The sequence below is a fragment of the Electrona antarctica genome (assembly GCF_951216825.1).
Source record: "Electrona antarctica genome assembly, chromosome: 6".
Classification (NCBI taxonomy): Eukaryota; Metazoa; Chordata; class Actinopteri; order Myctophiformes; family Myctophidae; genus Electrona; species Electrona antarctica.
Window position 1 is genome coordinate 10,855,377 of NC_136811.1, and position 24,855 is coordinate 10,880,231.

Below are 24,855 nucleotides of genomic sequence, written 5' to 3' on the forward strand. Positions count from 1 at the left end.
GTGTCCCTTTTGTGCCCATACTGAATATGGAGATCTCTGTAGTATGCAATACCCATTGTCATAGCACCCATTTTAACTGTCTGTCTGTGTCCCACATGGAGATCTCTGTATCTATCTGTCTGCCTGTGTCTGAAGAGTGCAAACTGACTGTGAAAAGTGGACTGGTTAAGTAATCAATTGGCAGGTGTGGAAATTGCACAGGTGAGAGGAGTTGGCCTCATTAGGCCCACTGGCAGAGCCTGACCAGAGCTTTTGTGGTGTTTCTGGACAACGGTGTATGTATGCCACCGACTTGAGGCCGGGCACTGCACTCCCTGCGCGGGTGTGGAACGCGTGTGTGTCGAATTTGAAGTCGGTGGGGCAAACGGTTCTCGAGTTATACGTGCAATACAACTGTACACACACGCACGCACACACGCACGCACGCACGCAGAGACGTGGCGCATTTATAGTTAGATAAGGTGTAGTGCTGTGAATGTGACAGTGTCCAGAGGGCCGTGAGAGTGTGAACTTTCTGTGAAGCGAAAAACTTCACACCAGATATTTTCCCACACGGCCCATGATGCAGTGCTACTGGTCCTCACAAGACTAGACATTCCAACCATCTGCCACCTCACCATGATAAGACTAAACTCACACAACCTACTGTACACATATTGTACGCACGCGTGTGCATGTCTTTGCAAGCACACACACACACACACACACGCACGCACACACACACTCACGCACACAGGATCGAAATAATCTGCATCCATAAATTGCGTACAGTATGTTCTCACAGACGCACATTGGCCTAAACATAGTCGCATAAAACCCGCACGCATATGGATGCATATCTTCTTACGTGCCTGAACAAACACACAAACACACACATTGCTGACAGTACACACGGCCTATAGTGAGCCTACATAAAGAGACACATAATGCTCTCCCCGGCCCACATGCGCATATGTATGTACGTGCACGCCACACATACACACACACACACACACACACACACACACACACACACACACACACACACACACACACACACACACACACACACACACACACACGTGCAGACTCACACTCTGGCCTCCCCCCCCCCCGCAGCCACTGTCATCAGCTGTCTAGCAACCACTCCAGTCCAATCACAGAGATAGCATCAGGTCTGACATGCAAGCTTACAGTGTGAGGTCCACAGTCAGGACAGGACGTACACACACACACACACACACACACACACACACACACACACACACACACACACACACACACACACACACACACAACGGAACGCTAGAGAGACCCATGCAAGGTCACAAATCGTTGCTGTCGGGAGGAAACCTCCATTTTTTATTAGGTTTTTGATTTTATTCCGTAAATCAGTGCTATTGAACACCCTTTACGTCTGGGTGTTGTTTTGAAAATATTGAACCAATGGAAAGTAGTAAAAAAACGCATTGGACAAAACCTCTTAACTCCACATTGGACCCTCAAACTGTCTGCTAAAACAGCTAACTCCACCACCTCTCTCCTTCTCATGCAAGTAATTGACAATATCTAAAGTCACAACACCAACTTTGATGAGGCAGTATTGCATCCTTTTAAAAAAATATAAGGTTTTATTCATTTCCTTAAAAACGTATATTTTTCATTTCCTGAAAAATGAACATTTTGGAGTTATGAGGTTTCCTCCGGACAGCAGAGAAACGCTCTCTTTGCATGAGAAACACTGCTTTGTGATCTCCCATCGTTCATGCTCTCTGACTCTGACTGGTGGTGAGGTATATTTTGTGATCTGTCACTCACAGGCACATCCATTCCCAACCTTGTATTTATGCATCAGGGGTCAGTCAGGACCCACTTGAAAATCGTGAGAGCGCTCGGGGCCAATCCCCCCCCCCCCCCCCACTGTCTGGCCGCACTTAACACGGCAGCCGAATGATGGGCGTTTCAGATCATGTTTATTTTGATGATCGATCAATCGGTCGAAGAAGTGGTCACACACATAAACACTGGCACGCACGCACGCACGCGCGCGCTCACGCACGCACGCACACACGCACACGCACACACACACGCATGCATGTGACGATCACTTGATGTGTGTGTGTGTGTGTGTGTGTGTGTGTGCGTGTGCGTGTGCGCGTGCGCGTGCGAGTGTGCGTGTGCGTGTGCGTGCGTCTGTCCGTCCGGCTAATCTTGCAAAACACTGAACCTATCAGTGGCAGATATCTTGTGCACGCTGCCATTAGTCCAAATATTTTTCACATATTGTGACTTCTTTTGGCGTGTATGAATATTTTTCACATTGAATTCACGATCCACCATTCCGCTATCCCTCCATATCTGCTGGCTGACTGGCATCACCAATGTGATGTCAGAGATCCACAGGGCAGCCACGGCCACGCATGCTATTGTTAGATCTCTTCTTATTAACCTTCCTCTTGGCAACGTGACCATGACCAACCAATTGTAATTGTAATAGGCGTTTGCAGCTGGCCAGACGCAGCCAGCGCGAACTTATAGAATACTTTTTTGTTGTGTTGTAGGTCAATTTATTAATTTATGTTAGGTAGCCATGTAATAAGCAGGATAATATCTGGCTAGGTGGTCATTGTCGGGATATAATTCACCTTCAGGGTGATTAACCACCTCGGTTAAACTCCCTGTCGATGAATTATCTCCCGACAATGACCACCTAGCCAGATATTATCTCTTACATATAGCCTCAGTCCACTTTCTACCGTAATTATGGGAGCAGATCTTATGTAAACTATATAGCGGATTAGCAGAATCAGGCTGCTCTATAGAGTTGTACTGATTCCAGTTGTTCCTTCCCTGTGTACAGATTCTGACACCCATAACTTGCGTATCAGTCGATATTGAATACTGATCCGATACCAGTGAGTCATTTAAAAAGAATCTAGGACAGTGTTTCTGTTCCTTGAGGGTGTTCCAGGGAGCGCCCCCTAGTGGCCCTTGGGATCGTTTTCAAGGTTTTTCTCTTTTTTTAAGAGAGCTTATGAAAGTTACAGGTATGATGTGTGCGATATAAAGTGCTAGATTATCATAACTAGCCCTTACCCGTTGTGAGATATTGCCCCCATCTCCTCCCCCCCCCCCATGTGGCCGCCGGGGGTACTGCGCCCTGGGTGCGTTTTTAATTCACTAATAAATTCATTATTAATCATTAATGTGTAAAAAAAAAAAAAAGGGCTTCGTTAAGACCTCCATATTATTATGGTCAATGCCTGTGTGAAAAGTGGGAGCGATTGGTGCAGGTGGTGAGGAGATACGGCGGTGTTTCTGACACACATTCATTCATTCAGACAGACAGACATTGACTGAATTATAGTATGATGATGATGACAGTAATTCTAAATTATATTCTATCATATTCAAGGGCTTTTGGAGAGAAATTAGACAGCCTAGGGGCTGTAACTATGGTTCCATTTGTACTCTCTGAGTTATGGTGGTCCTTGAAATTAAACGGAGAACTGCGGATCTAGGAATAAATCAAAATTCCGTATTGTGCCGCTACAAGTTAGTAAACTAATAATGTAAATAATACAGTAAGGGTATAAAACAGTCGTGCAACATCAACTGACTGACACATTCAACATATGACTGTAAATTAAATATCACCATGTGATAAATTACTTGGTATCGGAGTGGCATAGCCAATTTGCCATACTCGCTAATACCAATTTTACCATTTTATAGGCAGTATCGGCAGCTTTTCCGATACTGGTATCGGTATGGGAACAACTCTACTTGTAAACCAGTATCAATGGCATCAACACTCAACACCAGGGTCTAAGTTTCTCAGAGTAGCGAGACCACTGCCGATGTGCTAGACTCCTAGTTACTGTATATTGTATTAACATAAGGATTTGTTCACGTTATATTCATTCAAATAAGTTCCAGAATGCAGGTTTAAAGGAGCATTCAGTGATTTGGGTGATTTGGAAAACCACCCAGTCCGCCCCGGTAACAAAATGTGCACATGCACACGCTCTACAGTGGCCTTGGTGCAACAGCATGTGCACCAAGGCCCGCCCCCACACATGATTGGAGGAAGGCCCCTCTCATCCTGATTGGATGAAGGCTTTGCCACCCGCCACCAAAACTGAAACTAGGGTTTTTTGACCCCAGGGGCTCACTGGGGACAGGGAGGAACTCCTTATATGGTCAGCACACTCTATAGTAGGGAGGATTATCCAAATAAAAAGAAAAAATAAGTGATATTTGAATTAAGCGAAATCACTGAATATACCTTTAAGAACTTCAGAAATGACAAAATAATTCTTGAACAAATTAGTTAATTAATTTGAGATTTCGTTTTTGTCTGAAATGGATCTCTTGATGACACGCTGATCACAGCTCAATCCTTATTATTATTATTATTATTATTATTATTATTATTATTATTATTATTATTATTATTATTATTATTATTATTATTATTATTATTATTATTATTATTATATTATATATTATTATTTGAAATGAAATTTGGAATTCACCAGGGATTGAAAATGAACACATTTTCTTCAACCTATTTCTCTTTTCAGAAAACCGTGATTACATCTGGCTGAACCTTTCACGTCTTCAGGTCAACACAGGGGCACCGTTTAAAGTGTAGGTGATATTGTATTCCATCATGCCTCTGCAGCCTTGTAGATTTGTGCAACTGTACATCTATTCATTTTCTAATTCACTTCCAATTCTAATTTCAATACAATCTTTTATTATAATTGAGAACTGACTGACTGACTCTCTGGACAGTCATCATATACTTCACACAGACAACTCACTACTAGTACCGTACAATACATCGCCAAAACATTCTTTTCTAACCAATAGCTAATCCATACAACCCAGGTTTAACAAGACTATGAACCAGTTGAACCATAGAGCGTTGCAGTCGCGCCCCCTGAGGGTGCGAGGGCACCGGAAGAGAATTTCCCATTCATTTTCCCATGGACGTTTCAAAACGTATTTATTTAAAGACCTTTAAAGGAGAATTCCATACTAGAAGGATTTCTTAACTTTATTTGTAGTTGTTATGTCCCCACCAAAGAGGTCCAGGTGTTATTTTGTGCAAAAGCGCATTATTGGCTATTTCCCCGACCATAAGCCCTCAATGAATTGCATTGAATTGAGTTCTGAAAGGGGGCGGGACTGCGACGCTCTATATCAATCCATATTCTGGGGTGAACATTAGCCAAAAAATAACCGATCTACAATGTAACCCTGCAAGACCCGGATATATTTCTGCTTTACCTTACTACTACTTGTTCTACTAGGACTTTGTAGAGGATAATTAATTATTATTATTATTGTAATAATTATTAAAATAATAATAAATTCATCATTTACATTTGGGGGATATCTTTCACAATAATAAATAAAACATGTTCTAGACATTCTAATGATCACAACAATATATATATTACAGGCATTTTACTTACTTTTATCAGGGTTAAGGGTCAAAGGTCATAGGTTAAAAAATGCACCAGAGTCCAGATTTTGAAGTTGTGTGAATTTCTGCCTCTGTGGGGGGGCATTTATATGCAAATATCATGACCAATGGCATTGCAATGAACATCAATGATGATGTTTAGGTGAAAAAAAGAACAGAAAAAAATTATATTAATTAAATTAATTCATTCATTAAAAATATAAATGGTTGTATATTTGCGATGGTGGGTCTTGCAGGGCTAAGTGTACATCATCAGCTATTTTTGGCAGAGAGATTCGGTGTAACTGGAAACAATAAAGAGCCATGCTGAGGACCTAGTTTGCTATAAGTCTAGCAGGTTTAATTAGTTCACTGGTGATTTCATGTCATTTTGCTTCCATATAGAGCGACAACTTTGTGAGTGAAGAGACACAGCGACCAGACGCAGATGAACGGGCTCCGTGACTTCCTGCCCGACGATGACTTCTTCCCAGAGGACACGCCTCCGCTTCCTGTGACCGTGCACGAGGGAGGAGGGGGGACGGTGGAAGATGAATCCCTACGTCACTTCTCATTTTAGGAGGGATCTCTTTCCTCATTTTCACCTGTTGTATAGGCGTTAACATTTCTATAGCCCCCTCGCTCACTGCAACCGTGACACCGCCAGCTCCCTTGTTTTGTCTAAACCCACAGCAGTAGTTTTTTGTCAGTGTATTGTGGTCCATGTGATGCTGTATAAATTACTTGGTACTCAGTCTTGAGTCAGGGTTTTGGCTGTATATCATCCACTTCTCGGAAGACACTGCGTTTCTCAGACTTTTTTTGACAGGATTCCGTTTTTTTTGACAGGATTCAGTTGTAGACGGAAAGGTAAACCCAAAGATTGCAAGCAGACTGGTTCTTTTTTCAAGCTCATCTGATGTTCTCTTGGACAAAGCCTTTTGCTTTTGCTAATAATTTCCCTGTCAAATAATTTTGCATGCACATATTTTTCTCATAACCATTACCAAGGTCTTGTCCATCTTTCTTGCGTGTTCACACTCCCCTGCGAGGGACATTTCTCCAATGTTCTCGGCTTTTCCAGGTTTAAGTGTGAGATCCGATCTGATTTGATAAAGTCCTGAGCTCTTCCCAGTCGTGGACTAGACATGAGGCCTCTCCTCCGACCCCATGCCTCCAGAATACCATGGAGGTCATCCCCCAGGTGACTCTTTCCCCGCCAATCTAATGCTGTAACTATTCATGTGTTTTACTCAACGTATATGCCTATCAGAAACACACTGTTGACCAACATCAGGCATAAGGCAGATCAACCCCTTTTCACGTTTCTCACTCTAACACTGTCTCCTGTCTCTCTGCTTCACTTCCTTTTCGCTCTATGTTTTTGTATGTTTTCTGCCTCCCCTCCGGGAGTCAGGCATCGGGGATTTCTCAGCTGCAGCTCTAAAGGAGGATAACTCTGCCACGGTAGACAGAGATGTTTCCACAAAGGTAATCCATAGTGACGTTTCATTTGACGTTGGGAGTGTACGCGTGCTTTGATTGCAGCAGAGTCGTAGTTCATGTAATCCACTCAAACAATCACTATACCAAATGCCTTTTCTGAATTATTGACCATGGCCACGACACAGATAGACCAACCCCCAGGTACAGAATGTACAATAAGTCAAAGCGGTGACTTGAGGAATCCATAAGCTATCAGGCATTGGTAAAGATGGAAAAGTGAGCTGGAAGCCTTTTGTCAATTTAAAGAGCAACAGCAACAAAGGTACAAAGGCTGGTGAAATACATTTAGAGAGTCTGCACATTTACACAAACTATACTGGGAGCCCAGCCTCAGTGTTTGACCCCCAGGAACAAAAGCATTTAGGACATAAAGTAATGCATTTTTTTGTTTGTCTTCTCATGACCATACCACGGGGTTGTGAAGCTGTGAAGAGCTTGGATCGTAAGAAAGAGCATGTTCTTTTTGCTCAATCTAGACTGCATGGTAGAAAAATCGTACGTTTGACTGAAGCCTACCATAGTCTGTCCTCATGTACTCTCTTTACTTGCATGTTACACGAGAATAATTTGTTGGTACAACGTATGCTGTAATAGGTCCTCAAACTACCCCGACCTGTACTCTTTTATTTTATTTTATTATTATTACCATTTGTTTTTCTTTTGAAATGGTGTTGCGTAGCCTGCCCAAGGTTTTCCCTCATTTGTTATAAACTGAGAGATTGTTATTGCATGCCTATACTGTAGTCATAGTCCCTCTTGTCCAATCCACAATGGCTGCAAACGTAGGGTCGCAACCTTTAACCTCTCGGGCCATGATTGAGTGACCAACATCAGTGAGTATATATACTGTATGGACCTGTAAAGGACACTGATGTTTTTATGATTACGCCTTTGGACGTGCTAAAAAAAAGCAAATCTGTACCTGAAAAGGAAAGACCGCCAACAGATACAACTTCACCACCCAGTGACTGAACCATGGCGGTGGATGGGTTTATCCGGTGCTCACGCCGGGTGCCGTTTATGGATTTGCACACGTCTCTGCAGAAGGACGCTCCTTCCCCATAAACAGTGGAAACGCGTTCTCATCGGCACTGATACACCATCTTGTATCGGTGTAACTCAAACAGTGGACTCCCATCTCCGGCATCTCCACAGCAATATCAGGACATAATTGTGTTGAAAGAATTGTGTTTTCTGTGACAAAAAATATAGTCGCGTGCAATGGGAGCGGCGCGAGTGAAGCGCCGCTTCAGCGCGGTGGTGGATGGGCCGGTGGACGAGGAGGAGGTCATGAGGCTGGCGCAGAGCGCCGCGGACACGGCCAGAGCGGGGGAGGGGAGCCCCGACGGCTCGGGCAGTCCGAGCGGCGGGCCCTCCCCCCCGACCCACACCCGCAACGGCATCGCGGCCCTCGCGGCCCTCGCCCTGCAGGGCAGCAACGGCAACAACGCGCGGAGGCACGTCGCCGGGACGGGAGAGCCGCCGGTCGAGGACGGCAGGGGGGGAGAGGGCGGGGTGAGAGGAGGAGGTGGAGGCGGAGTTTGCGCGGGGCTACGGAGGAGCATGAGGGGCGAAGACGCGGGAGGGAGAGGAGGGGACGGCCGCGTGTTGTCGTCCTCTGACCAGGACTCGCTGTCGTCTCCCTCCTTCTCCGGGCGCCGCCGCCCCTCCTTCTCCTCCGCCGCCGCGGCCCGGCGCCACCCCAGACGCCGCCACGGCCGCCGGCCCCGGCAGCGCTTTGTTGGCAAGGACGGACGCTGCAACGTCACCTTCGTCAACATGAGCGAGAGGGGCCAGCGGTACCTCAGTGACCTCTTCACCACCTGCGTGGACATCCGCTGGCGCTGGATGCTCGTCATCTTCACCCTGTCCTTCCTGCTCTCCTGGCTGCTCTTTGGCTTCGCCTTCTGGCTCATTGCCTCCGCGCACGGGGACCTCTCCATCCGCCTCGCCCCCCCCGGCTCCGGCGCCTCCTCCTCCGTGGGCGAGGAGGTGGCGGCGGCGGGGGGGGAGTCGGACGGAGCGGCGCCGGCGGGTGTGGAGCCGTGCTTCCTCCAGGTGAACAGCTTCATGGCGGCCTTCCTCCTCTCCATGGAGACGCAGACCTCCATCGGCTACGGCTTCCGCAGCGTGACGGAGGAGTGCCCCCTGGCGGTGCTGGCGGTCGTCCTGCAGTGCATCGTGGGCTGCATCATCGACGCCTTCATCATCGGGGCGGTCATGGCAAAGATCGCCAAGCCCAAGAAGCGCAACCAGACGCTGGTGTTCTCCGACACGGCCGTCGTGTCGCTGAGGGACGGCAAGCTCTGCATGATGTGGCGGGTCGGCAACCTGCGCAAGAGCCACCTGGTAGAGGCTCACGTCCGAGCACAGCTACTGAAGGTAAGACGGAGGAGATGGGGGTTTTTGAGCGGTGCTGCCACTCCAATGACCAGCAATGACTGTCCCATACTGTCTGTATGTATGTCCCTATGTTTAGCCCATTTTGGGCGGGAACCCCTTTTGGTGTTAGTTAGCATTATGTTATGCTTTAGCTATTGAAAAATAGCAGATATACAAGCTCCTAGCGCGCCACCGAGTGGCGCGCTACGAGCTTGTAGGTCTGCTATTTTTGAAAAATCGAAGAATGACTGACATAGAAACATAGCTTTTTCAGAAAACTGTCAGGATGTAGAAGACATTTTTAGAATCTGATCTCAGGTCAAAATGGGTTAAGGTAGCTACAGGTGACAAAGCGGCGCTGTTGAGCTTCACACTGTGCACAGGTGCATGCTGGGAAGCTGGGTTTTAGTGTAACAGTGCAGTATACAGACTACCAGACAAAATAGCATTTGTTAACCACCAAGTGTCACTGTTGCGCGGTCAGCACCACCCACCACTCACTTCAGACAGGTCTGATTTTTTTGTTTCGTTAGTACCAAATGCAGAGCAAACAGCATGATTAACGAGAAACAATGCTTTACTGCAGCTTCCAAAATATACAGGGTACAGTAACGGGGCAGTAACGGGTCACAACAAGACCACACACTTGACTAGAGCTAACGGGACACAGGTGAACGTGATGGACATGATTAAACCGACCAGGGAACATCTGGTGGACAGGTAGGGGAGGCCAGGACAGGCGGAATGACATGGTTGAGACAGGCAGGCGCAACACAGGACAAGGTGGCGTCTGGAGGACAGACAGGGGAGCACAACACAAGGTGAACATGATGGCAGACAGGTATGGAAGCAAAGGACGACGCCCGACAAAGTATTGTGACGTCGAATGAAAAGAGTCAAAAAGACCTGAATTTTCTTTTCATGGCATAACCCTGTTCACATGAAATTGTGTCTTTTCTGTTCATTCACATCTTTGTACAAGTCAAATGTGGGTTTTAGACAGGGTTTATATTATATTAGCCTGGGGTCCACCTATGCTTTCTATGGCATAGGCAGCTCCCGGCAGGATCCGCCGGGGAGAATCTAGACGCAGCTGCGCGACATGAGACTAATTAATTAGAGCGACAGAGAGAGAGAGGAGTGTGTGTGTGTGTTATCGACATTTGCGCTACTCTATGCCGAATTGAAGTGGACTCGGTCCCAGACTTTTTTTTTTCTCCCTGGAAATAAAAACGTCTGGGTTTATATTATAGACACAAGAAGAAGAGAGATGCTTTCTGGACACTTTAAACTTTACATTTCAATGTGCTTCTCTTTCAGTTAACCCATTTTGGTGTTTTAAGCAGTAGCCTATGTTATACTTTAGCTATTGAAAAATAGCAGATCTACAAGCTCGTAGCGCGGCACCGAGTGCCGTGCTACGAGCTTGTAGGTCTGCTATTTTTGAAAAATCGTGAAAATGTGGCACAAATCTTTGAATATATATTCTTTCAGAGCGAACGTTTTTAACTCAAATCTTTTGCTTCTGGGGAGGGGTACCTGGAACAACATATTTTCAGATGTGGGTCGGCAGCCTATTACATAATAAGCTTGGGGCGGTCCTTGACATGAAAATGTTTGAGAACCACTGACATAGAAACATTGGGGTTTTTCAGAAAACTGTCAGGATCTAGAAGGCATTTGTAGAATCGTCCTCTAAATGGGTTAAGACACCTCGAAAAAATGAGGGGAAAAGTGTTAACACAAATAAAGGTTTGAACAGAAATGGTGTTTCAGCCAGTAAGATCACTGACCCATATACTGTTAAGTCGCTGCTGTGGTTCTATACCTACGTTAGGGACATTGCTGTCATAATCTAAATCTCATTGAAAACCCATATGAAGGTGAGGTATAGGTAAAACACACCATAGTGTAAGTCCTGTTGTTCATCATTGTCAAGGTTTGCATCATCACGAGAGAAGCTAATTAGTTCTAGCGGGGTTAAGAACCCATTCTGGGCGGGAACCCCTTTTGGTGTTTTAAGCATTATGTTATACTTTAGCTATTGCAAAATAGCAGATCTACAAGCTCGTAGCGCGGCACCGAGTGCCGCACTACGAGCTTGTAGGTCTGCTATTTTTGAAAAATCGTGAAAATATTTATTTCAGAAAACTGGAGGATTTAGAAGATTTTCTTTTAATTTCGACCTAGTCAGGCCTAAATGGGTTAAAGAAGATATGAGTATGGATAAAGGAAGTCTCCCTACCAAAGACATGCAGGGTCGGGTCTGATGTCTGAGTCTGAGAGCACATAAAGTGTGAGCTTGTAGATCTGCTTTTTAGGTGAGCACCAACACCAGTGCAAAACTAAAGCTTTTAGGATGAGCCAGATCGAGTACGGTGAGAGCTAGGGGGAGAGGTTAAAACAGAAAGGTTGCAGAGTAGAGCAGCAAAAGAGAGAGTGAGAGTGCTTTGAAAGGTGGCAGGGAAAGGGGACAAGGAGAGAGAGTAGAGAGAGGGACAGAGAGGGAGACGTAGAGAGAGTATACTGTACTATACTAAGGCCATCTGGCTTCTATAGGTTGTAGTTAATGAGAGCTTGTTGTATTTCCCGTCCGGGGGTTATAGAAGATTTACTATGGATTAATTTATACAGGATTCTTTGACTGAGAGCCAGTGTCCTTCCTCATCTCCCCTGTGCATGCGTGCGTGCGTGCGAGCGTGCGTGCGTGCGTGCGTGCGTGTGTGCGTGCGTGTGCGCGTGCATGCTCCATCCTCTGTGTGTGATGGGTTGTTAGGAATCTAGGTGGTCTGCAGGACTCTTTACTGCATTGTCTCACGTATAAAACATAGTCACAGACACACACACACCCCAGGTTGCAATCTGTGGAGCCCTGAGGTGACGACACGGTGACAGGGATCTACAATCCCTGTTAATAACCTGTCCATGTCAAAGTTCACCCGGGGCAGGAGGGATTATGCTGGGGTGGGTTGGAGATTGAAAAACAAAAGAGGTTGGGGTCATTGATAATTCTGCACATGGGTGAAACTGGCGTGTCCATATTTATCCAGAGAGGCAAGAAATATAGTGGTCAGATATTAATTAAACCAGTTCAGCCCTTATATATTCTTCATTGTATGACAAATCATGAAGTTAGATCTACAAGCTCACATCACATCATGACGCTACGTGAGCCTGTAGACGGGCTATTGTTTTATATTTTTGTTATGTTTGCCTATAACGACATGCCCAAAATATATAGGGATCAGATTAGTTACGTTTTGTTATTGGAAATTAACATTCACTGTCAATGCCATTGATTTCCCCCTTTGGCCCTGAGATTGCCTGGTGCATTAGGCTAATTGTTGTACGCTGGAGTAGCGAGCCTGCTATTGTTATCGTACAACTTTATTCCCCGGGCCGTTTTCCTGCTGGGCTGTGACGTCGTGTACGCCTTTTATTCCCCGGCCCGCTTTGCCCTCTGGGCTGTACGTCATGTGGGTCAACCAATAGCAAGACAGAGGGAGGGGGGGGTTACACCGTTTTCATTGGCTAATACTGGGCTGTCAATTTTGTCGACAAATAAAAACTCAACTAAAATGTTAGGGAGGGACTAGTGGAGAAGTATAGCCTCGGAGACCACGTGCATTTTCCTTTCAAAAGAAATGGAAAAGAAAGGACGAAAGCAAGAAGAGATCCAGTATAACTAAAAGACAAGTCATTTCATGTTTGGCTGCATGCTGAAAATAGCAGACCTAAGATCGTCTATTTTCAGCATGCAACCAAGTGTAAAGTCAGGCATTACATCAAAATATATTTTTGTCAACAAAATAGAGATTACTAAAGATTGCGGTGGCTCAGGGGTAGAGTGGCTGGATGGTGACCGCAAGGTTGCCACTTGCCAGTTCGAACCCGGGCTCCCCCAGAGTTAGTGTCGAAGTGTCCTTGAGCAAGACACTTAACCCCGAATTGCTCCTGATGTGCAGGTTGGTGCCTTGCAAGGTTTCTGCTGCCATCGGTGTATGAATGTGTGTTTGAATGGGTGAATGTAATGCACAATCTATGTAAAGCGCCTTGGATAAAGGTAAAGGCGCTATATAAATGCACCATTTACCATTTACTAACTTAAACTTTTCAGATGACTAAAATATGAGTGAAGCTAAATGCAATTGTATTCAAAAGACTAGAAATGAAATCAAAATCAAAGCAACCAAAGGTATGGCTCCCCCATATCTTGCAAGTATGATTGAACCCTACAAACCCTCCCGTGCACTCAGATCAGCCAACGCAGGGAAGCTGGAAGTACCCTCACTAAAAACGCCAGGACAACGCTCCACACGTCCCAAACTCTTCTCCCTTCTGGCTCCAAAACTGTGGAATGCACTTCCCGTTGCAGTCAGAACTTCAGCATCACTCCCAATCTTCCGCCGTAGTCTGAAAACCCACCTTTTCAGACTCCATCATGGCCCATAGCACTTACCCTACCCCCATAGCATTTCTGTAGACTTAGATATCATTTGATACAGACTTATAGCATGTTATGTAGACAGCACTATAATTGCATTGTATGTAGTCATAGCACATTGAAGTACATATGTATAGCATAGTATAGTATAGTATAGTATATATGTATAGTTTTATATGTATAGCTTCATTATATAGATATTCCACTGTTACATTCTTAGCTTACGGTACGGTTCTTGCTTAATGTAAGTCGCTCTGGATCAAGAGCGTCTGCTAAATGCCTAAATTGTAAAATGAACACTAGCTGCTTCATAATATCTCTCCAGCCGAGGGTCACCCCGGAGGGGGAGTTCCTGCCTCTGGACAACATGGACCTCAACGTGGGCTTCGACACGGGCACGGACCGCATCTTCCTGGTGTCGCCCATCACCGTCGTCCACGAGATCGACGACGAGTCGCCCCTCTTCGAGATGGACCGCGAGGCGCTGGAGGGCGACGGCGAGCTGGAGGTGGTGGTCATCCTGGAGGGCATGGTCGAGGCCACGGCCATGACCACGCAGTGCCGCAGCTCCTACCTGGCCTCCGAGATCCTCTGGGGGCGCCGCTTCGAACCCGTGCTCTTTGAGCGGAAGGACTGCTACCAGGTAGACTATGGGTTTGGCGGAGGAGGGTGTTGTTTGTGCTCACGTCTAAGTAGAGCGCCGCTTGTCCCCGCCGTCGCTGGTAATAATGGCATGGTGTGTCCCAGACAGACAGTCACATGCATGTCCTATAGTGTGGTCATGGTCGCAAATGGAAAGAGTGATCTTTATGATAATGATCTGAAATGAAAACGGTTATGATTAATGATAAAACATTGACAAACCTTTTGTGAACCTGATGATCTATAAAGTATTCATCGTACTCATCGTAGGGCATTAAGCAACTAGTCGACTATTCAACTAGTCGACTAGTAAATCCACTAGTCGACCTTGTTGGTACTAGTTGACTAGTACTAGTATATATATACATTTATATATACACTTATTTATTTGTTCTCGTAGGCCTCAAGATCAGGTAGATTATAGTTATAGTCACCAATGTACACAGTTTTTAAATGTACAAATATGTATTTCCCCCCCTCCTTTTTTACATAATAGGTAGTAAAACAACTAGTCGACTAGTAAACTAGGCAACTAGTCAACTAGTAAAAATGACTAGAAGTGAATGCCCTAACTCATCGTACTCTAAAATTGGCACGTTAGCTATAGAGGGTAGTGGCAAAGTATGTGGAAAAGTGAGTTTAACGTCATTTAACGTTGTTTAATGCAATCAGATTTGCAGACTTTTCTGTTTGGATGTATGGGCTGTCAAGGCCAGAAAGTCGTTTTTTGCCACTCAGTAGTCATTCTCGCATATCTTCCGGGTATGATGATGATGTCATGCGCATATACCCTCTATAGGCTACTGTAACTAGCCTGGTTATAACCACTCCCCCTTGAAATCACAGTGCAATTTCAAGGGGGACCAAGCTATACTGTAACTGCTATTCAGCTTTACCCAGCTGATTGCAGGGTAAAGTAAGTGCCAGGGTTGAAAATCTAGCCTGGGACCTTGTGTTTCCCAGGCAGCCTTTCTACCCATTCAACTATAGTTAAAATGGGTAGCCTCACTGCCCTTTTACCCGTCTGTAAAACAACTGGCCTTTCCAGCCCACGAATGCAGCATTTCCTATGTGAAAGAAATGCAAATGCCACTCCTTTCCATGCCATGGAAGCAGCATTCAGGAGAATTCCTTTTTTTCCCCCCGAAGTCTCCTGAACTTGAACGCAGCATTTTGCGTTGGAACAAGTTTGTTTAGAAATCCAGGTCGTACACCATACATCTCCACTAGCTAAAGAGTGCAGGGTTGCGCCCCCGAAAATTGCTGATCTACAAGCTCTCAACGCGTCGCAGCGCGACGCGTTGTGAGCTTGTAGATCTGCTATTTTCGCTAGTTTTGTCTAAAAGTGCCCTCTTACGGGATGTCAGCCCCTGCCTCTCTAACACTCTAGTCTGCACGTCCCTGAGTGCATTCAGGGCATTAAGCAACTAGTCGACTAGTTTACTAGTCGACTAGTTTACTAGTCGACTAGTAAATCCACTAGTCGACCTTGTTGGTACTAGTTGACAAGTTGATAAGAAAAAAAAAAAAAAAGTTTATTTTTTTAATTTTTTTCCCGATTTTGTAGGCCTCAAGATCAGGTAGATTATAGTTATAGTCACCATGTACACAGTTTTTCAATGTACAAATATTTATTTAAAAAAAAGAAAAAGAAAAGAAAAGTTTATTTTTTTAATTTATTTTATTTTTTACATAATAGGTAGTTAAACAACTAGTCGACTAGTCGACTAGTAAACTAGACTAGTCAACTAGTAAAAATGACTAGAAGTGAAGGCCCGTCGCTCATTCACAACCAGTCTCCCATTCTTGTCCTGTTCCTCCTATAGGTGGACTACTCCTTCTTCCATCGAACGTACGAGATCCCCAGCCACCCGTCGTGCAGCGCCAAAGAGCTCGCCGAGCGCAAGTACATATTGGAGGGCGCGCCCACGTCGTTCTGCTACGAAAACGAAGTGGCCCTGCAGCTTGCCTCCCCCAACGACGATGACGACCCCAACCCCGACGACAACGACAGCCCCCAACAACATCCCTCGCCCCCGGCCCCCCGGTGCCCCTCGCACTCGGAGCACCCCCACACCAACTGACCTGACCGGGGGGGGGGGGAGACGGGGCCGGGGTGCGAGGGCAATGGGGACAACATAATGCCCCCAGAGAGGTGAATACAGACAGGGAAGAGACAGAGAGGACAGATGTAGAGAGACATGTTTAGATGCAGTGGTGGAAGAGGTATATTCTGTAAGTATAAAGGTAGCAATACCACAATGTATAATTATTGTTTTAATTACAATTTAAAGTCCTGTATTCAAAATAGGAATAGACTCAGAGTAGTAATAAGGGTATAGCAAGCACAAATATAGGTAGCACAAATACGTAAGTATTGGCATCAAAGTGTGGCTGGCCACGGTGGGGCTGATACTTTATGTGCTGTTGGATAGCTTAACCTATACAACTACATCATAATTGATAAGTCTAAATCTATATATGAAGCTGTCAAGTAATTGTAGTACAATATTTGCCCCTGACTAATTAGTATTTGTATTAGTGACAAGAAATGGAATACTCAAGTAAAAGTACATCTCACAATGAATTGATTGCTATATTAGTCACAAAATGTAATCAGGAGCTAAGGTAAAACATTTAGACTAAAAAGATAACACAAAAAAGTGGGACTTGTTTCCATTGTGGTCCTGTGCATTCAATTAATCAGCAGCATACATAGAATAACAGTACAGTAGTAGGCTACAGTACAGTACACTTTCCACCACTGTTTAGATTCTAAACTTTAGAAGATTTAGAGGATGGGAAAGAGTCGGATGAGGAGTTAGTCGTATAGTCACAAACAGAAAGAAAGCTTGTTGATCAAGAAATGAGAGGTAAGCGTGTCTTTCACACAGCCAGGAATTGTCCTTTTTAAAAGGTAGGTAAAGTGTATAGAGAGAGAAGCCTAGAGGGGGCGGGCAGTCGTGTAAAATGTGAAGTTTGGGGTCACTCTGATGGAGAGATAAGTCAGCACATAACCCAGTTATGGCTTATTGGGATTGGCGATCCTTTCAGAACCGTTTCAAACGGCTGCATCTTGGATCCGGCCCATCAATACCACCACGCCACCATGCCACCATACAACAGGCTCTAATGTCTAGCCTCCATGGATGTACAACAGTTCCCCCCAATGGCAGAAACATGCAACTGCACCACACATGTGGAAATGGTAACAGGGTAGAGGTGGGCACTGGGCAGGCATCAAGGAAGAGTGGGCACGTTGGTGTTAAATTGGCCTAAGGAAATGTGTCCTTATATATATATATAATTATTATTTATTATTGTTTATTTTTATTTTTATATGTTTTTAAAGAACAACTTTGTTTTTCAACCAAGGTTCATATTTTAGGTTGTTATTTTGAGAAAGTAAAAGGTGAGTGTTACATTTTTTTCATGTGCTGCTTTCTTTCGTTTTACCGATTTTAGCTATTTTTGACAGGGGGACGGGGGCATTCTAAAGTGGCTAAATATATCTTCTTTTTTCTTTTACAATGATTTACGGCGATTTCTTTATTATTATTTACTATAGTCCTACTAGACCCCAGTAAATTACATCTGGCCACAAAAGATCACAGGATCTACTGGATGTGAAGGGGGAGGCGACTGTGGCTCAGGAGGTAGAGCAGGTCGTCCAATGATCCGTGGGTCGGCGGTTCGAATTCCGGCTCCTCCTGTCTACATGTCGAAGTGTCCTTGGGCAAGACACTGAACCCCAAATTGCTCCCGATGTGCTGGTTGATGCCTTGCATGGCTTTCGCCGCAATCGGTGTGTGAATGGGTGAATGTAATGCGCTATATAAATGCACCATTTACCATTTACCAAAATGATGATTGAGCCTAGTTAGTTTATTGACACAAATGTATAAAACATTGGGTCCAAACAATAATAAAAAACCCATGAATCAAAAACTTTAAAAGGTACAATACATTAAAATATACAATACACAATACAGAATCCCTTTACAACAGGAGCTTTCTATTGCTCCACAAGTGACAGGCAGGCATGTAGCATACGCAAAGTCTCTCTGTTAGTGCCCACAAAGAGTGAGCTCAAATCAATACCCTCATGTCCCCCCTAGTAGTCAGTTGTTCATTCAGACACACAGAAAACAACTGCTGTGGCCAGATGTCATTTACTGGGGTATAGTAGGACTATAGTAATTCATAATAAAGAAATTCCCGTACATTTTTTCAAAAAAGAAAAAGATATATTTAGCCACTTGTTCGAATGCCCCTGTCAAAAATAGCTAAAAACGCCAAAACGAAAGAAAGCAGCAAATTAAAAACTTTTAACACTCACCTTGAACATTCTCTAATAACAACCTAAAATATGAACCTTGGTCAAAAAAAGACGACAACTAAGTTTGATTAGAACATGCTTAAACATTCTACAAATGCCACAAATTCCTACAAAACCTCTATATCCAGTCATTTTAAACCTCTATATCCAGTCATTTTAAACCTCTATATCCAGTCATTTTAAACCTCTATATCCAGTCATTTTCGGGCATAAACAAGAAGTTGAAGGATAAAATTAAGTCTGATAATGATGTAGCATACCGTGCATGTTCACATCAAGTATACTTTTACTTATACATTACCGACCATATTTCAATTTCTTTTAATTTTCTTTTTTAAAGTTTTGGACAAAATAACCAAATTTACATCGACGTGCCCAGTTGTCCCTAGCGCACACCTATCCTGTATCCGTGGAATATCTGTTGAAATTAACAATAATAATGAAGTAATGTTAAATGTTGTTTCAAGGGATTCCCTAAGATCACTGACAAGGTCTTTGCCCATGTTTTCCTTGTGAGATAGTTATTTGGGTAAGTATAAGGATACTACAAGGAGGAAATTGTCTGTGTGCTAGTTTGAGTCCTGGGACTGGGGGGGTCTGTATGGTCGTCCCACTGGGTCAGCAGGCTACCTGTTACAGCCAATGTGCAACAAATCATTCACCACGGAGAAACAGCTGAAAATGAGCAGCCATTTTAAGCTGTTTCTTTCCATTTTTTGTATCCACTATTTGTACTGTAGTGTAAACACAATTGAGTACCACAGACGAATAACAGTCTAAGTCCACACTATTGATCCATAATATATAAATGATAGATAAGGGTTCAGGACAACGAGGCCTTTTCGTGGAGGAGTCAGTCTGAAATTTGGACTTGGACTGTTTTTCGTCTGTGGTACTCAATTGTCCATTTTGCTCTTACATCATACCCACCCAGTTTGATGTAAGAGGAGATTATTGTTGCTATGCTAAATGACCACTTCGCCCATTTTCCACCCATATCTGCAAATAATTGGTCCTATTATATTAATTATTAGTTATATATAATGCTAATGATGTCTGTGTCTAATAGAAGGGCTGTGGACACTTCAGAAACAAATAGGCAGATTATTCAATTATGATTTGTTTCCAAACAAGGTTTCACGTTTTGTATTTAAATTTCGATTAACGTGATAGTGGTAGCAATGGCTTCCATTATTTCCAGGAATATAAAACCTGCAGTTGCTATTAGCTTGGATTCCCCATCGATGATGTCACTGGAAGGCGGTTTTCTGAACTGTCCACAGCCCTCCTCTGGGACACAGACCGGGTGGACAAAATTGGTTCCATACATGGACGTGCACACATAGACGTCAAAGGGGGCTTCAGCCCCTGCCCTTTTACCCGTCTGTAAAAAAACAAACTGCCCTCTCCAGACCACGAATGCAGCATTTACTACGGTGGAAGAAATGCAAATGCCTTTCCATGCCATACCGGAAGGCAGCATTCAGGAGAATAGCTTTTGAAATCCATGTCGTACACCGCATCTCCACTAGTTATAAAGAGCGCCCCGAAAATAGCTGATCTACAAGCTCTCAACACGTTGTGAGCTTACATAGATCTTCTATATTCGCTATTTTTGTTCAAAAGTGCCCTCTTACGGGATTTTATCCCCTGCCTCTCTAACACTCTCTGCACGTCCTTGGTTGGTTCCATGTTATAACGAGCATTGAGTCGAGAACCAATATGAAGATAGGTTGAAAATGGGTGAGGTCGTCCTTTAACAGCTCAATGTCATGCAAGTAGAGTCAACACTCTACTAGAGATGCTCTCAACCAAAGCAGTGAAGTGTGACTTGTATATCTGTCGTACGACCGTGCCCTGCACTGACAATAGCAGATCTACAAGCAGATGTTGTAGATCAGCTGTTTTGGGCACGATTGCAGTAAGTATGAATCAGGCTTCACTCCGCGACTTTGTTGTTGGTTTCATCTAATGTGAGCTTTTATGGTAATTATTAATCATATAATCAGTAAATCACATCTACCCGACTCAGTCAAACAGCAGTGACTCCAGAAATTACAGGACATTTTTTTTTCATTTTTTTTTCATTCTTTTTTTTTGTGGCTTTCGCCTTTATTTTATATATTTTATGGAGGAGGCTGACAGGAAATGGGGAGAGAGATGGGGGGGAAGACATGCAGTAAAGGCCGTCGGGATTGGGAGTCGAACCCGCGGCACACTGCCAGACTGGATTACCAGCCAAGGTGCCTGGACCACTGAGCCATGGCCCAGGCCAATGACAGGACATTTAATCTCCCGTCTAACGAGCATGTTGTATCATTTGTGGTTCTAAATAGTCACTGGTATAAAACCAACATGTAACCCCTATTTATATATAGGATATTAATATCCTCAAAATGTAGACAATGCATTTCTTTATTAATTTGTATTTCCTCCGCATACTCTGTATTGTGGATTCCACCAAAAAATGTTTCTTGTTAAACCCTTTGTGCTTTTAGAGGTTAGCCAACTAGCTGTGATTGAAATCTTGAACGTGTCTTGGCACAAGGCATGGCAGACCAATTCAATGTGGGACTAAATCCAAGATCAAGGGCGTTGCTCTCACTGGAAAAGTCAAAACGCACCGCAGGCCTCAGATAATCTCAAATAACTCTTGAACTATATGGCAGAGAGGTCATGTGATGACTTCCATGTCTCTTTTTTTTAAAGGAGCATGGGAATTTATTTTTTTAATGTTTTATTAAGACAGGTACATTGGAAACTATATAAAATTAAAGCACGTGCAGCAAAACGACAGATGGAAGACTTGGTTCGTCTAACCTGGGTCAGCAAGTCTTTACCACTATTCCACCACTGGTCACCTATGCTATACAATGCAATCCGCCCCCAGTTTGCTGACTTTACAGTGTTTCCCTGCGTTGACTGTCCAGCCACTCTCACAGGTTAACTACTGAGAACTGTACGATACATTGGAGATAACTCTGATGAACATTTTCATCTTCCTTGAAGAATTGTTGTTTTCCGAGGAATTCTGGATGTGATGAAGACAGACAGTACAGTGGGCGGCGGTGCCTTCAATACAAACTGGAAATGTTTTTTGTAAATTATAACCTTCACCTGCCGTAGTGCAGTCTGGTTCATGTCTAAGATATAAACCTTATTTTTTTAATTGTGTGACTAGATTCGGAATAATGTAACTTGCAAATATAGCTACGTGTTTTTTCTTCAAACACTTTAACCACTTGAACCCTATACTAGCATCCTAGGCAGTCATTGTAGGTGAACATTTGAAAATAACGTTTGTCAAAAATAGCTGATCTACATGTTCACATCTGAGCTCGTAGATCGGCCCCTTTCAGTATAGAGATTTGGTTTAGAGGGGGAAATGGAGTGGGCCAATGCAAGGATTATATTAGCCCATTTTGGGCGGGAACCCCTTTTGGTGTTAGCATCATGTTATGCTTTAGCTATTGAAAAATAGCAGATCTACAAGCTCATAGCGCGCCACCGAGTGGCGCGCTACGAGCTTGTAGGTCTGCTATTTTTGAAAAATCGAAGAACGACTGACATAGAAACAGCTTTTTCAGAAAACTGTCAGGATGTAGAAGACATTTTTAGAATCAAAATGGGTTAAACGCCTGGGGGACTAGGGCCTACAAAGTATAGAGTTCAAGTGGTTTATAGTACAACACTGGACATTTTCCATCTATATCAGTTATACTGTGAATTTGCTTAGTGATTGGTTGCCCTTTATGTTTGGTTAATGGTTACGCTGATGTCATAAAGAGGCCACGGAATAGTTGCACTTAATGGACGACTTCGACCTGTCTTCATTCATAAAAGACAAGTCGGTGATCCGAGGGTGGATACAAATAGATGTAGTCTTTATTTATAAAAGTTAAAAGAGGCCGACATGTTTCGACTCACACAGAGTCTTCATCAGGGCAAGTATGGGAATTGTCTTCATTCATATTGGTCCTGCTGTGATAATGCTCATGATAAAATGTTACCATTATTCTAATGAGCATTAGTGAGGACCATTTATGAAGATAGGTTTGAAATTGGGTGAAGTCATCTTTTAATAGTTTGATTTGGATTAATTTGGCACACTCTGGATTTTGGTATAGCATTTTGTTTTTGATCCTGTATAGCCTATATATTTGGGTTACTTATGCAAGCTGAATATTTTTAAATAATAATAATATAAAGACGTCTGCCAATGATTTTCATAATGAGTTGTCAATTGGTGGTGTGAACAAAGCAAACCTAACCACAAAAAAAAGTCGTCAGGTATTGAAACTATTTTCCAGTCCTTGTACAAGTTGTTACAGAAATCAACAATATGTATTATCTGCAAACTTGTGTTTGTGTTTCTTGTACAGTCATGATGAAGAGACCATCCTTTTCAGGTTGGTGAGGTTAAGATTAAGAACTGAACATTCTAATGTTGGTTTCACAATAGCTACTGGCTATTGGCTATGTGGAATTAAAGGGTGATATATCTAGAGTTTTCAAGACATGTGTAAGAATTGATTAATAATCATATAAAATAATTAAAACAATCATATAAAATAACTAATCAACTAACAAAATCTTTGTTGACTAAAACAAACAATCGGTTATTCAACTGACAACTGAGAGGGACAGACAGCCCATTAGTTCTGAAGCATTATGGGTGGCACAATGTGTAGTTACTGCTGTTTGCCAGTGCGGGGCAGCATTGGGGAGGTATTATCTCTTCTGATCAGTGATATGACATTCTATATGTTCGTGTCTTCCCTTTTTGACCCCTTGGATTCCCCCATGGCCACTGTGTTCTATTTATAGACCACATACCTGACTTTGCTTCCATGGAATGTAAGTTGAACTTAGAGAGCACCAACAATTTAACCACCGCGATGGTCTTTATTAATATTTCCAAAGCACAACCACAACAAAACAGCAAGAAGTTGACTGCTTTGACTGCTCCCCTGAACAGTTTAGCCTCTACTATACATGCTGTACAGGGTCCTTTTATGTATTCTTCAGCAACAAAGACAATGAATGAACTGTAACAACAGCTTTTAAAAGCGAAGCTGTCCCTTCCTTTCTTTGGACATCTTCTACAGGCTACTGTAGTGATCTATCCTTCTCTGTTGTAACACAATTAAATGTCATCTCACACACTGTGTAGTAGGCCTACAGCTGATTCTGTCACACTGTGTGCTTACAGGGGGAATTGAATGAACAGCAATGCACATCAAATAAATCACATGAGTTGAAGTTGGATTGGTTTGTTCTCTTTACAAACTTATAATAATAAATTACAATTATTAATAATTATTTGTATTATTATTATTATGGGTATTATAATATAAGTATTATTGGGGGGATGAGTGACTCCCAAGGAAGAGTCAGTCATAGGCTGGCCTGATGGTAGCCTACCAAATCAAATGTGTAATTTGGCTGCCTGCAGCAATGAATGGGAAGGCGAATAATTCATATACTCCCACTCAGAACAGACAAATCGGCTAACCAAGACATAATGAACAAAATTAAAAAGAAATGCGGCCAATGCCCATTCATTCCGGTTGCCACTGCAAGTAATCTATCATCACTGTCAAACACCAGCTGTCTGCATTCACCAATAAGCTCTTCTCTCACCACCACCACCCCCCAGCCCAGCCCCCCACCACCTTCCCTCACATGCTTATTCATTGCTCCCAATATTTATTATCAGATGGAGGACTCGGCTGATTCATTGTTGCTGAGTCAGTGATTAATGATTTAGGTTTTTTTTTGTCTGGGGCGGCTATACCAGCTGGATGATTTAATCTCGGTTGATGTCCAGGTCAGGTCTAAAGTCAGATAACTCCAGTCGGCATTTCAGTCAACGGGGGGGGATTCAAACCGGACTGACCGCAGACCAGTTGACAGTTGTAGTAGCACGGTTTAAATGTCTACTACACTCATTATTACCCGCGACAGACATCAACAAAGAGCGCGCAAAATCCTCCTTTCTCCGGAGCGAGCACCTGCTACGCCGCCCCGATTGGTACGTCGATACGTCAGTCGCATCTACGCCCCGCCTTGCGGGCTTCTCCGATT

The 24,855-nt window shown here is 43.6% G+C and overlaps 1 protein-coding gene across 1 annotated transcript; it reads left to right on the top strand.

Moving 5' to 3' along the window:
- Positions 1–8,170: 8,170 nt before the first annotated feature.
- On the top strand, positions 8,171–16,513 carry kcnj14 (potassium inwardly rectifying channel subfamily J member 14; the record flags this gene model as incomplete). The annotated part of the gene is made up of 3 exons (XM_079503621.1): positions 8,171–9,343; positions 14,113–14,430; positions 16,256–16,513. The coding sequence occupies exons 1-3, from the start codon at positions 8,183–8,185 to the stop codon at positions 16,511–16,513; spliced, it is 1,737 nt and encodes a 578-aa protein (XP_079359747.1). The 5' UTR covers positions 8,171–8,182.
- Positions 16,514–24,855: the final 8,342 nt, after the last annotated feature.